The following is a 14,878-nucleotide window of genomic DNA, read 5'->3' as shown; positions in this document are numbered from 1 at the left end:
TCTTCCCTCTGTGTGTGTCTGTGTCCTAATTCCCTCTTCTTATAAGGACATCAATCATATTGGATTGTGGCCCACCCTGATGACTTCATTATGACTTCATTACTGCTTTAAAGACCCTGTCTCCAAATACAGTCACATTCTGAGGCACTGGAGGTTAGGACTTTAACATGAACTTGAGAGGAAACACAGTTCAGCCCGTAACAAGGTGTTTAAGCATGACCTCTAAGCAGTCATTGGCTGACCACTTATTCTGACCCAGGGGAGAACCCTAGGAGACCAGGGTTAAAAATAAAAACAATAATTAAAAACTAGAAAAAAGTAAGCAGACATATCAGAGGCCAACACACTGCAGGGGACACAGACTCCACTAGAATTAGTACAGGCAGGTCACAAAGGAAAGCAATAACAACCACTCCAGAGGGAAGCTGAGGCAATCAGAATCCAGTCACTAAAATATGTTATCTAAAATATTCATTTTTCAACAACAACATTTGACATGCAAAGGACAGGCAATAGTGTCCCGTACACTTGAAAAAAAAAGTCATCAATAGATACAGTTTTTTTGAGGTGACAGGAGAACAAATGTTGGACTTCACAACGAAAGACTTCAAAGAATTAAAGGAAAACATGTTTAAAGAATTAATGGATGACGCAATGACTCATCAAATAAGAGAGTCAATGTCTATTACCTTGATTGTGGCAATGGTATCACTGTTTGTATATATCAGATAGTACACATGAAATATAGGCAGTTCTTTGTATATCAATTATGCCTCAATGAAGCTGTTAATCTTTTAATAAATAAGAATATCAATAAAAGAGAGTGAAATTATTTAAAAGCACCAAATGGAAATTCTGGAATTTAAAAATGCAGTTACTGAAACGAAAAACCCACTAGAGGAGCTCAAGAGCAAATCTGAGCTGACAGAAAGCAAAATCAGCAAACATGATAGACCAATATAGATCATCCAGTCTGAAGAACAGAAAACAAAAATGGGCAGAGCCTCTGAGATTTGGGGGACACCATCTAGTGCACCAACATATGCATAATGAGAATACCAGAAGGTGGGGGGGACAAGAAAAAAACTTGAAGAAGTAATGGCCCAAAATTTCCCAAATTTGAAGAAAAATTCTATTCTATCCATCTAAGAAGCTCAGTGAGCTCCAGTTGGAATAAACACAAAACGACTCACTCCTAGATGCCTCAGAGCCAAATGGATAAAAGAAAATCTCGAAAGCAGCAGGAGAAAAATGACTTCATGTGCAGTGTCACCACAATAACAGCTGACTCATCAGAAAGAATGGAGGCCTAAAGGTAGGAGGATGTTATGTTCAAGTACTGGAGGAAAAAAACAGTCAAGCATGAGTTCTATATCCTTTAAAACTATCCTTCAAAAATGAAGGTGAAATAAAGACATACACAAAGATTACAAAGGCACAGAGGAAGGGGAAGGAATACAGCTACATGTGAACAAAGTTTCTGTATTTTACTGGAATTAAATTAGCATTCCTCTGAAGCAGATTGTGATAAGTTAAAATGCATATTGTAATCCCTGACCAGTGACTAAGAAAATTCCCAAAATTATAGCAAAATAAAATTAACAAAGTTAAGATAATACACAGAAAGTATTTAATTTAAAAAAAAAACAAGGAAGAACATAAAAGACATGAGACATACAGAAAATAGCAAAGCATCAGACGTAAATCCAGCCATTTCAAAAATAACATTAAAATAAAACTACAATGAGATGTTAAGTACCTAACAGAATGACTAACTTTCAAAGTACAGTTCTAAGTGATGGTAATGACTATGGATAAAAGAAATTTCTCACACACTCCTAATTGGCATGTAAATTACTGCAACAACTTTGAAAATCTTTGGGGCATTATTTACTGAAGGTTAAGCTGTGCATACCCGATCAGTAATTTCAGTCCTTGTTATATACCCAACAGAAATGTGTGTACACATGTAGCAAGATATACTTCCAGGGAAAAAAATAAACATATATATCAGTATTATTCATAATGGTCCCAAAGTGGAAATGCATTCGGTGAGAGGTGAATATATTGAGAAAACAATTCTACATAGAAATTAAAATGAGCAATAACTACACTTAACAGCATAGATCAATCTCATATATATAATGTTGAATATTGAAAGGCAAATTCAAAAGAATGCATACTTTTTTATTCCATTCATAGGAAGTTTGAAATCAGGCAAAACTAAAGCTAAACTATAATGTTTAAGGAGGGATGGAAGCTGTTGGTAAAATTAGAAAGAAAAGACAGGATTGATTACCTAAAAGTCAAAACGGCATTACTTTCAAGGGAAGGAATGGGTAATAATTGGGAATGTCACGACAAGGTGACTTTTGGGGTGCCGGCATCTGTTCATGTTGCAGAAGACCATAAATATTTTATTATAAAAGTCTGGGAGGAAAAAAAAAGTCTGGGAGGGGGCTTCCCTGGTGGCGCAGTGGTTGAGAGTCCGCCTGCCGATGCAGGGGACTCAAGTTCGTGCCCCGGTCCGTGAAGATCCCACATGCCGCGAAGCGGCTGGGCCCATGAGCCATGGCCACTGGGCCCGCGTGTCCGGAGCCTGTGCTCGGAAACGGGAGAGTCCACAACAGTGAGAGGCCCGTGTACCGCAAAAAAAAAAAAAAAAAAAAAAAAAAAAAACCTTAGGAATGTGAGAATTTTCCCGGTGCTCTTACCTGATGTGAGCCCTGATGATATATCTGTGTAACAAGGCTGCTACGAAGTCCACAGATTTTGTGCAAGAGAAAATACAAAACAAGTTGAATTTTTCTGTTCAGTATTTCAGAAAATTCTTCACACATATTTTTGTAGGCTCCAATTGGAAAGCTTTTCCCTAATTAAATATGGTATTATTACAAGGAAGAATTTATTTTCCTGGTACTCTGAAGAGCTGTCACCTCTTCCTAATGGAGCTTTTGTAAGAGACCATAAAAAAAAGATTTGCGACTGTCTCTAGAGTACAAGCTACACAGGCTTGGAGCATGATATTGTATAATTCTCAGGAGAATTTTAAATAATTTATGCCTCTACACGTAAAGAGTACATTTCAGTCTGAGTTCTTCTACCTGAGCTAGCTACCTGAGCAAAGTAGGAATCAGAAGTCATCCAATTCAGTCCCTTCATTGACTGCTCCTCTCATTAAAGTTCCTTTCTGCCCTGAAAGTCTCTGCTGTTCTTTCTTCCCTTTCATTCCCCCTTATTTCTTCTCATTGCTTGGATCACCTGTTCAATTGCTTTTCAAAGCAAACAGGCTGCTTTTCCATACTAAGGAAAATGTCCCAAGGATCTGTTGTGAATTCAGATTCATCCTTTCTTCATATGTAGAAAAGAACTTCAGAAAGCCTTGCTCAGCAATACGACTCATGCCAGTGAATGTGTGTAGCTCTCCTTTAAATGGGCTGCTGTTTCTTATTTGTTCATTTTCTGCCTTGTCTCTCAAGAGGTTTCATCAATTGTTATCTAATAATACAAATTAAGTTTTTGTGGTTCTAAGAATGTTAAGCTTAGCTTACATACATTAATTGAGTGTCCACAGTGTGCCAATGAATATATTAAACTTTGGCGTATCAAAAAGTAATAAGGTGCTTCATCACGAAGAGTTTTTATTTTAAGGGAGGAAACAAACAGGTGACAAATCAGTACTGCAGTGTGATACATGTATTAACAGAAGTATGAGAAAAGTAGCACAGAAAAGATAATGAGCCTTCTATTGGGAAATAAGGAATAAAGTTTTACGAAGAATGTGACCTCTGAGCAGGGGATTAATCATAGTTTACCAGGCAGATTGCAAGGTGGGCAGACATTTGGAATAGAAAGATTAGCTCATGCAAAAACAGAAATGTGAAAAAGATCGTAGTATATTCCAGTAGCTAAAATAAATATGTATCATTAAAACATAATAACAGGGAGGAATAGGTTAAGAGTGAAAGTTGGACAAGTAGGAAGAGACCAGATGATAGAGTCAAATCATCAAAGACGATGACTAAAGTGTTGAACTGTACCTCGCAGACGGGGAGACCACTGAAGAGCTTTTTTTTTTTTTAATAAATTTATTTATTTTTGGCTGTGTTGGGTCTTCGTTGCTGCGCGCAGCCTTTCTCTAGTTGCAGTGAGTGGGGGCTACTCTTCGTTTTGGTGCGCAGGCTTCTCATTGCAGTGGCTTCTCTTGTTGTGAGCATGGACTCTAGGCATGTGGGCTTCAGTAGTTGTGGCTTGTGGGCCCTAGAGCGCGGGCTCAGTAGTTGGGGCACACGGGCTTAGTTGCTCCATGGCATGTGGGATCTTCCCAGACCACGACTAGAACCCGTGTCCCCTGCATTGGCAGGCGGACTCTTAACCACGGCACCACCAGGGAAGTCCCCCCCGAAGAGCTTTTAAGGAGGGAAATGATAAGCTTGGATTTATACTTGAAAAAGTATTAAATAGACAGAAATGCATTAGAAAGGACAAATTTGATAAGAGCAACTAGAGTGTGTGTGAGAGTAATGGATAACTACAGCAGTGACTCAGACAAGCAGTGGAAAAAGGATAAGTTTTAGTTTTGTTGACTGATTAAACATAAGGTACAAAGGGAAAAAGAAGAATCTAAAATGGCCCCCCCCCATTTCTCGATTGGGTGACACCTGCAGTGATACAAAATGTAGAAGACACAACAGGATTGAATAAAGTGATAAATTCCATTCAGAGTAAGTTGAGTTTGAGATAACTATGAGATAGTAAAGTAGAGACGTCGGGCTGCCCTGGTGGCGCAGCGGTTGGGAGTCCGCCTGCCGATGCAGGGGACGCGGGTTCGTGCCCCGGTCCGGGAAGATCCCGCATGCCGCGGAGCGGCTGGGCCCGTGGGCCGTGGCCGCTGAGCCTGCGCGTCCGGAGCCTGTGCTCCGCAACGGGAGAGGCCACAGCAGTGAGAGGCCCGCGTACCGCAAAAAAAAAAAAAATTAAGAGCCAGCCTCTGAAATTGAATGAAAAAGGAAAATAGATTAATGCTACACACACACACACACACACACACACACACACAGACACACACACACACGTTCTAATGTCTGATAATGGTATCTCCCTACTTACCAGACAATGAGACTCATTCAAAAATAGAGATTTAGGCAAAATGACTTCATATTGCAATGGCAACTTGACCTGTGCTAACCAAAGGAAGAAAGCATGGCATATTTGTAGCACGGCAAGTAGTTTGATGAAGATGAACCATGGTGTCTGTTGAAGAGAAGGTGGGAAGCGAGGCTACACAGTAGACAAGGGGAGAATATGATACAATTTGAATGACACGCTAAGGCATTGGAATTTCAGCCTGTCCGTGGTGGCCCACTGTGGAAACACAGTAAGAAGCATCATCAGGCTATTGGTTAGTTCCTTGTAGCTGGAATGCGGAGGATCTGAGGTGGCTGTTACTCTAAACATGGGTTATGTAGGTTAGACAATAACTGCAGTTTTCTAGAGGAGAGATGATGCATATTACAACTCGAATAGTGGGAGATGAAGACAAGGAGGAAACACTGGACATGTACGTGGAAGAGAAAATCAACAGGATTTGGAGATGGTTATATTTGCAAGTGACACCAGTGCTGGGGTTTGGGAGTTAGCTGGAATAGAGGGAAAAGAAAAGCTTTACAGGAAAATGATGAATTTACATTGGATTGTTCTTTATCTGAGGTGCTTTTGGACAATCTACGTAGAAACATTTATTAGGAAGTTGGAAATATGAGACTAGGAATTTAGTAGAGAATTCTAACCTGGTAATTCAGCTTTTATTTTTATTTTTCTATTTTTTTAACATCTTTATTGGGGTATAATTGCTTTACAATGGTGTGTTAGTTTCTGCTTTATAACAAAGTGAATCAGTTATACATATACATACGATCCCATATCTCTTCCCTCTTGCAGTAATTCAACTTTGAAGGTAGTGCACTCCATATATACAAATGGCATTTCCAGTCAAAAAAGCTCAGGTCCAGCAATCAAATGTCCACAAGAAACCAGGTATAAAATATTACAAAGGAATGGCCAGATGGTGTCTTAGAGAACCCAGGCCCCATCTAATGGCCTTAAAATCAGAGTTAAAAAAAACCAAATCACAATACTACTCAAATAACAAAACCTCTTAAAGTTTGTAAACTAAATTGTTTAGTCCAAGGGTCTTTCTAATTGTGATTTCTTACAAGAGGGAAAATAGAAGGGACCCTAGGGAAGAATATCATTTAAGACCAAAATATAAGGCCATGGAAAGGAGTCCACAAGGAGTCCACAGAGAACTAGGAGAGAGTCAAATGTTGGAAACTAAAGGAAAAGACAGACATGGTGAAAAAGCAAGTTGTTTTAGCCATAATTACTTAAATTAGCTTTAATCGTTTATTTTTAATTTCTATAATTTACAGTAACACTTAAGCATAGATTCTAATACTACCCAGCCACATATGTTCTAAATTTGACTAAAAAGTTAAATATTCCTATATTATCATATATATAATCAATCTTTATTGCTTGCGCTCATTTAGCACCTATGTAGGCATCCACCCTTGTTTTAGACCCTGGGTGTAAACAAAGACAGACAAGACCCCGACTCTAACGGAGCTGAAGGAGAGGATAAATGATACATACGTTTGTTTGTTTGTTAATGAGTTAGCAAGAGAATTTTGGAAGGGTGGCATTAGAAAATGCATCCTGGGAAATGAACAGGATGATGGGAAGAGAGGTGGGGTAGGCAGTTGGCACTATTTTAGATAGGAAATAAATGCTTTTCTAAGAAGGTGATTCTTCAAGCCATTTTCCGAGTCAGAAGACAAGTGCTCCAAGCAGAGGAAATAGAACAAAATCCTGAGAAGGGAAAAGGATTGGCTGGTTTGAGAGGATGGTGTGTCTAGAACTCATTGATTAAAAAGAAGGTGATTAAGGATGAAGCTGGAAAGATAGGCAGAACCAGCTCACATAGTGCCTTTTTGGCCTTGTTGTTAAGATTTTATGTAAGTGTAGAGAAAAGGCATCAAGAAAATGAGCTGAAAGAGGGAAGAGGTTTATAGGAGAGTGAAAAGATCTAGAATAGCTCTAGCCAATAGAGATATGAGCTATGTGTGTAATTTAAAATTTTCTAGTAGCCACACAAGAAAGTAAACAAACAGATGAAATTCATTTTAATAATATATTCCCTTAACCAAATATCTCAAAACTATTTAGATATTTTACATTCTTTTTATATCAAGTCTTGAAAATCTGGTGTGCATTTTCCACTTAAAATACATGTCAGTTCAGGCGAACTACATTTCAGAGGCTTAACTGCCACATGTGGCTAGCGGCTGCTGGTTTGGGCAGTATGGGTCTTGAAGTTTCAGCAGAATTCACAGAAAATGTATTCAGCGTTCACCCTACCCGAGGACTCTTGGTTCCAGAGAACCAAGTGCTGAGAAAAGTATTGCCCTCAAAACAAAGCAAGGTTTTTCAGGCCAAGGAGGCGCAGAATGTTTCTTGTGAAGAGGTTAAAGACGTAAAGGCGACTGTGCCCAATAAAAGGCAGATTTCAGAGGACACAGTCCCACTGTATCCTCACTTCCGTTGATGACTTCAGTTTTTCCCTCTCTTCTGGATCACTCCCACAAGTGTGTAAAGCATGTTAATATTTCTCCTGTTTAAAACAAAACAAAAACCTCTTGACTACTTCTCCCTCTACCTATGACTCCATTTCTTTCCTTTCCTTAAAAACAAAACTCAAAAATAATTTTCCATATTGACTATTCGCAAATATCTATTTGTTTCAGAAAGAATTTAATAACATAAATTAAGAGTGTGGGGCTTCCCTGGTGGCGCAGTGGTTAAGAATCTGCCTGCCAATGCAGGGGACACGGGTTCGAGCCCTGATCCAGGAAGATCCCACATGCCGTGGAGCAACTAAGTCCATGAGCCACAACTACTGAGCCTGTGTTCTAGAGCCCACAAGCCACAGCTACTGAAGCTCGCACACCTAGAGCCCGTGCTCCACAACAAGAGAAGCCATGGCAATGTGACGCCCGCACACTGCAACAAAGAGTAGCCCCCGCTCACCACAACTACAGAAAGCCCGCGCGCAGCAATGAAGACCCAATGCAGCCAAAAATAAATAAATAAATTTATAAAAAAAAAAAAAAGAATGTAGTAACATACAAAACAGAAAAAAAAAAATCCTGTCCATGGGGAACTAACATTCTAGTCGTGAGAAATAAACAATAGACAAGTAAAATGTATTACTATGCTGAGACTAAAGAACAAGGAATCTGCTTCTGCCATCAGTCTGCCTCTAATAAAGTCATGGGGCTACAACTGGGTGTCGTCCTTGCCAATCACACCTGCCCCGGGAGAAGGTGCAGAAGAGGCCACCTTGAGGTAGACTCCTGATTATGAGAAAATATCTCCTGGTTCCAGTTACTATTGCTGTGTAAGAAACACCCCAAAACTTCATGGTGTAAAAAACCATTTCATTATGCTCACAGACTCTGTGGCACAGAACTTGGACATGGCATAGTGGAGAGAGGTTGTCTCTGCTCCATGATTTCTGGGACCTCTCCTAAGAAGACTCAAAGTTGGCAGTGGTCTGACAGGTGGAAGCTAGAATCATCTGGAAGTATCTTTGCTCATGCCTGTCAGACAATGTGGGTTGTCAGCTGGGACATCAGTTGGGCTGTCAGCTGGAACACCTTCACTGGACTCTCTCTGTGGTCTCTCCACATGGGATGATTTGGGCTTCCTCACTGCATGGCAATTAAGCTCCAAGAGTGAGCACCCCATCATAGCCAGGCAGAAGCACGTGGCATTCTTATGATCTAGGCTTAGAAGTCCCAGAGCAACAGTTCTGCGATACTCTTTTGGCCAAGGCAATCACAAAGGTCCTACTACTCAAGGGAAACAGTGTCAAGGTCACACTGGAAGAAGAACACATGTATGGGAGATACCATTGCAGCCAACTTTTTTTTTTTAATAGTTATTTATTTGGCTGCACTGGGTCTTAGTTGTGGCTCGAGGGATCTTTGTTGCCACGTGCAGAATCTTTTAGTTGTGGCCGTGGGATCTGGTTCCCTGACAAGGGATCAAACCCGGGCTGCCTGCGTTGGGAGCATGGAGTCTTAACTGCTGGACTACCAGGGAAGTCCCACAGCCAGCTTTTAAAAATGTAATCTCCTACACCTTCTGTGTCTGATTTCTAAGAACAAAAATGTGGGGTATCTAGATCTACCCACAGTCATCTCACAGGCAGAGAACTAAAACAACTCAAGCAGAGAGTGATAATATCTGAGTGTTGTGTAATATGTTATTTTGAAGAGAAAGGAGCAGCAGAATAACCAAGTAAGCAAAGTTATAATCAACAACTTTGATAAGTCCTGCTCTGTGTGGAAGGCATACAGTTTCTTAACAACATGAAATTTCTGCCTCGGGACTTATTTTTAAAGAATCGAAAATTAGGCCTAGGCTAAAGAAAGGATTTCTTTTTTATTTAGGTCAAGTGCCTAAAACACAGAGGCAGAGTGGTATAGGTGAAGGTATACCTGCTTTGGAGGCAGAGTCGTGGATTTGAATTCTCTCTCTGCCTGTCTCCAACTGCCCGTCCCTGAACACTTTCCTTCACCTCTAAAAACCAGGGCAGTAGGATTAATTTCCTCATAAGGTTGCCTGAGATTAAATGAGATAATACCTGCAAACGCCCTCCATGCTTAGTAGCCACTGTGGACAGAATCTCTATCATTTAAACTGCCAGTGGAATTGGTATATTTTTGTGTTTCTCTAATCCACAGCAATAAAATGTCTTCTCATCAAATTTGCTATAATTTTTATGTCCTTAAAATTTACCAGAGACACTATGCTTTTAAATCTGTAAGCATATGAAGGGGTCTTTAGGGGGAAATGATCTGTTCCTTTCTATAACGATCCTTCGGTAGAGCAAGCCTTAGGGTGTGGGGTCCAGAAGAATGAGCCTGGCTGATCCACTGGGCTCCAGGAGCATGAGGATTTTTTGGTTTTTTTTCCCTTTGCGGTACGCAGGCCTCCTGCTGCCGTGGCCTCTTCCCCCGCGGAGCACAGGTTCCGGACGCACAGGCTCAGCGGCCATGGCTCACGGGCCCAGCCACTCCGCGGCATGTGGAATCCTCCTGGACCGGGGCAGGAACCCGCGTCTCCTGCATCGGCAGGCGGGCTCTCAACCACTGCGCCACCAGGGGAGCCCGGAGCATGAGGTTTTGGACGCAGCGTGAGAGGTATGGAGAAGCAAGACTACTGACTGAAGGGAAACCTCAACTTACCAGCTCAGTCTGATACAGGGCTGGTTTTTGTTCACTGCTAGAGTGTGCAGAGGGGGAGAGAGAGCAGAGATTCCCTTGCCAGAGGGCCAGCAGATTCCCATCCTCAAATCAGGGGCCTCGTTGGTCTGTGCTTCAGAAAAGGGGCCTCATAATTTGCGCCTTGGTCACCAAGGCAAGGTCTCCAGGGGTTGCCATGGAGATGAGGCTGCCATATTGGATGGAGGAGACCACCCTCGCTGGAGCAGATATGGCACCGAGGAGGGGCCAGAGCTGCAGAGGAACCAGATGTTAGAGGAAATGAGAGGAGGGGGGTAAGTGAACAGCGAGGAAGGGAGGGGAAGCGAGTCACCGTGAAACTCCGCAGTTATCCTGTGTGTGTGGGTGTGTGTCAAGCTCACCTTCCATCCATAAGAACGAAGCCCCCAGCTGTCACCCACGGACACGGGGTGACAGTCCAGGGTCTGTATCTCTGCCATCGAAATCCAGCCCCATGAAAACTGAGATGTTTCACAGCCAGGGGATGGTGGCCAGATTTTGAGTTGAGAAGTCCTGAGTTCAGGCCCTGCCACTTAACATTAACGTGACTCTCAGCAAGGCACGTAACCTCTCTGTGATGCTATTTCCTCACCTGTGAAATAGGGATGATGATTCTTGCTCAGCTTCCTTCAAAGGGTAGTTCTGAGATTCAAGTGTTTCACACAAGTGCCCCAAGACAATGTAAGTGCCATGGAGGCAGGGATCACAACTGCCCTGCCCCCTGCTCTACTCCTAGTGCCTCTCAGAGTAAATATTCAGTCAGTATTTGGTGAATGAGTAAGCGGTAGGATGATGGGGAACTCAGCCCCAGCCCCGTCCACGAAGGTGAGACAGGAAATCTCTCACTCCCTCCAGCAGGACACAGCTCCCCTAAGTGTGGTCCATGTACCAACAGCAGCATCACTGGGGAGCTTGTAGAAATGCAGAATCCCAGGCCCACCCCAGACCTACTGAATCATCATGTCTGGGGTTTGGGTCCAGAAATCTGGCTTTTAACATGTCTTCTATGTGATTCTGATGCCCACCCAAGTTTGAGAAGCATTGCTATTGGACACATTGGGGTGAGGGTGAGATGCGGCATGAGTTGCCATGCCCCGCTTCTTGGGGTATCTTCCTTCCACCTGGCACAGGTGTTTATTCCCCAGCCCACCCCTGCGCTCCCTTCCTGGGCAGCGGACCAGACTGTGGAATCTGGTGAGGGCCCGGGGGTGTGGGAGGGCAGAGGGAGGTCTTGTTGCACCGGCAGTAGCACATCCACCCCTTCCTGTTTCAGCAAAACCTGCAGATGCTGCGAGGGGATCAGGAGATAAGCTTTGCGGGTTCACGAGAGCTTTGCAAAGGGGTCCCTTCGCAATCAAGTCAGCTTCTCTGCACCCTGGCAACGCCCAGGGGTCCCAGGTGCCACTCCTGCCCGTCCTTCCCCCTGGCCCCTCCGCTGAGGTCTCTGCCCCCTCCTCTTGAGGATCTGAAACTCCTTGCGAGCTGCTGGGAATGCGCAGAAAAGATGAACCTCCAAGATAAGAAAGAGCCCATGATAAGAACAGACATGATAACCTCGCTGTTTTGCAGGTTCTCAGGAAAGCCTGATTCACGGTGCCCAGAGCAGCTGTTCACATGCCCACAGGAGGAGGGGGCAGCAAAGATTGAAGGAGGAGAACTGGGTCTCCAGAGAGGTCAAAGCAAAATGTAGCACGGCCAAATGACACATTCCGCACTTGTCTAGAAAAGCCAACAGCTCACGTCCAGGATCCCGGGATCAGCAGCTGGAACCAGACAGTGTTTCAATTGGCAGCTCACTGTTGAGAAAAGAGGGTGGGTGCCTGGCCATACTGAGAGGGACCATGGAGCAGGGAGGTGACAAATCCACTCGGCTCTCTGTGGGACAGTCAACCCTGGGTGCCTGCAGGAGCTCTGGACACCGCAGTCTGAAGGCTGTAGAGAACCAGTGTCTTCCCCAGAGACTGACGGCTGTGGGAGAGACAGCTGGAGGAGCAGATGTTCAGCCAGGATAAAAGACAATTCTGGGGAAGCTACAGGAAAACTGTCTTCGAATACTTGAGAACCCTGAGTGGAACAGACAGCAGCCTGGACCCACGTGACCCAGTGAAGGGCAGGCATGGGCAGGTCAAGTGCAGTGACGCCTCCGCCTCGTCGGGGCCTCATCGGGGCCGTGCTCTCACACCAGCCACACTCGGCGATGTCCCAGTCTCCAGATCCACCCTCCCAGACCGAGGAAGTCCTTACACATCCTCAGTCCCCGTCTCCTAGTCCTGAGCACAGTGCACGTGAGAGTGAGCGCTTGGGTTTAGAGTCAGGAAGCCCCGAGCTCCAGCCCTGACCTTGCACCTTGCACCCTCTCCTTGGGTCACCCTGTGCCAGAGCACAGCCTGTCCCAGCCTTGGATTTCCTTGTTTGTGAACCGCAGATGTTCCTCTCGGCCCGTTCACTTATACAGCAAACACTCATCCAGCATGTGCTGCAACCACCCTCCTGCACCGACGTCCCAGGGGATTAATGAGCACCCAGGGGAGGCCCGGCACTGAGCAAGTGCTCAAGGAGTGCTTCTGGTGACTGCCAGGACCCATTCCCCAGCCATCTCTGATCTTGGTGCTGAGCAGAGGATACAGGGATACAGGTGCCTGACGTCTCAAACCTGATATGTCAAACCCTCAACCACAGCACCTGTGGCTGGATGGAGGCTCAGTGGCTCTGAGAAGAACACCTGATCTGTATCTTCCGTCATCTGTGGGCACACAGTTTCCTTCAGTCAGCAGATCTCAGGTTACATAAACAAGCCCGGTATTGCTGATTCAGCACACTCCGCCCCGCGCGTGCGCACACAGAGCCTCGGCAGGCCCCTGAGGCGACCTGGCACCGAGCATCTCCCAGTGCGCAGACCAAGATCGGCGTGAGGAACGGTTGAGGGAGGCCCACGGGAGGGACAGTTGCAAGGCAACTAAGCTTGTCAGCACCGGAAATGTAGTCCTTGTTCGTCGATGTAGAGCTGTGTGACTTTAGGCAAACAGCTTAGCTTTCCTGTGCCTTGGTTTTCTTACACGGATAACAGGGAGATTTACTCTTAAGTGTTGTGGCTCTGCAGTCAGAAGCCCACATGTGGATCCCGCCTCCACCATTTCTCTGCTGTGTGACCTTTACACGTGTCCCAGCCTCTCTGTGCCTCAGTTTTCTTTGTGAAATGGGAGTAATAACAACAGCACCTGCCACACAGGGGGGCTGTGAGGATTAAGTGGGTTTGTACATATAGAGCACTTGAAAGAATGCCTGGTCCAATAACTGCTTGTCCCAGTGTTTTTGGCTGGGTTCCTCCACAGCTGACTCTGAGACAAGGATTTAAATGCAAATAGTCTATTCAGAAAATGACCCCAGCAAGGGGACTTCCTGGCGGTCCAGTGGTTAAGACTCCTCACTCCCAATGCAGGGGGCACGGGTTCCATTGCCTGGTCGGGGAACTAAGATCCCACATGCCACACGGCGCCGCCAAAAAAGAAAGAAAGAAAATGAGCCCAGCAAGCACCTATAAGGGAGTGGGAAGCTGAGACAGGAACAGGGGAGAAGCCAAAAGGAGGTGCATGAATGACCAGGTTGCCTTCGTAGAAACTGGGGCTCAATCCTGCTGGGGCCTCTGGGAGGCTGTAGAAGACCCACCCCCCTCAGCATCCTTTCCCCCGAGGGCAGGAGGCTGGGATGCCTGCAGTAGAAAGACAGAGAGCATATGAGAACAGAGTTCCAATAGCAACCGTCACACCAACCTTTTCTGGAAAATTCAGGAATGTCCCCTGGGCCCCTGCTCACCATTTATAATGACAATGACAAACTGAGCCTGGGTGGAAGCGATGGTTCTGGGCCAGAGATCGCTTGATGCCTCCACTGACTAGGGGTCTCCTCACCTGATCTGAAGGATGTCTGTAAAGCATCCCCTGCTCTTACATCACCTGGCAGGGACCTGAGATCACCCTCTGAAGTATTTTAAGCGGAACCAGGATACGATCCAATTGGCATTAGAGAGTGATCCCTCCAGCTGAGGACGGGTGCTCAGGAAGCCAGGAGAGCTGAGGGGACCCAGGGTAGGGCAGGGCAGTGAGGTGGTGTGCCGTCTCCACAGCCCTGGTAATGCATGCCAGGTGTGGATCTGAGTGGCAGGCCATTTAGGCGTCCAGGCTGGGGCAGGGGATTTAAGGAACTGAAAATTGGGGGGTTGGAAGAGCTGGCCAAGGAGGGGTCTGAGCTGCTTCTGCAGCGGGGAGCTGCACTGCTGCGCTGGGGCACTGAGACAAAGCCTCACTGCAAGGATTTCCTTGGTCCAGGAGCAAGGGGCCCAAGGCCGCTGAGCCTGAAGATGGAGTCTCTGAGAGCGGCCAGGAAGGCAGGGACTGACACAGGATTACAGCACAAGGGTGCAACTAATTCTGACAACCTCTAAGGTTATTGAAGAAGCCTGCCATCGCCTTACCCTTGGGGAGGTGATTTCAACAGGCTAAACTCATCGGGGTGCATTTTGGATGCTGTGT

The 14,878-nt window shown here is 45.1% G+C and overlaps 1 protein-coding gene across 1 annotated transcript in view; it reads left to right on the top strand.

Annotated features, from left to right (window-relative positions):
• MS4A13 (membrane spanning 4-domains A13) overlaps positions 1 to 12,361 on the top strand; it is a 30,066-nt gene extending 17,705 nt beyond the window's left edge. The window contains exons 6-7 of the mRNA XM_067751652.1: positions 10,491 to 10,624; positions 12,073 to 12,361. Of these exons, the coding sequence (XP_067607753.1) occupies positions 10,491 to 10,624; positions 12,073 to 12,361 (423 nt within the window). The remainder of the gene's footprint in view (positions 1 to 10,490; positions 10,625 to 12,072) is intronic.
• The last annotated feature ends 2,517 nt before the right edge of the window (positions 12,362 to 14,878 follow it).

This window comes from Pseudorca crassidens, chromosome 9 (assembly GCF_039906515.1).
Source record: "Pseudorca crassidens isolate mPseCra1 chromosome 9, mPseCra1.hap1, whole genome shotgun sequence".
Classification (NCBI taxonomy): domain Eukaryota; kingdom Metazoa; phylum Chordata; class Mammalia; order Artiodactyla; family Delphinidae; genus Pseudorca; species Pseudorca crassidens.
Note: the sequence above shows the minus strand (reverse complement) of the source record. Positions and strands in the feature narration are given on the sequence as shown.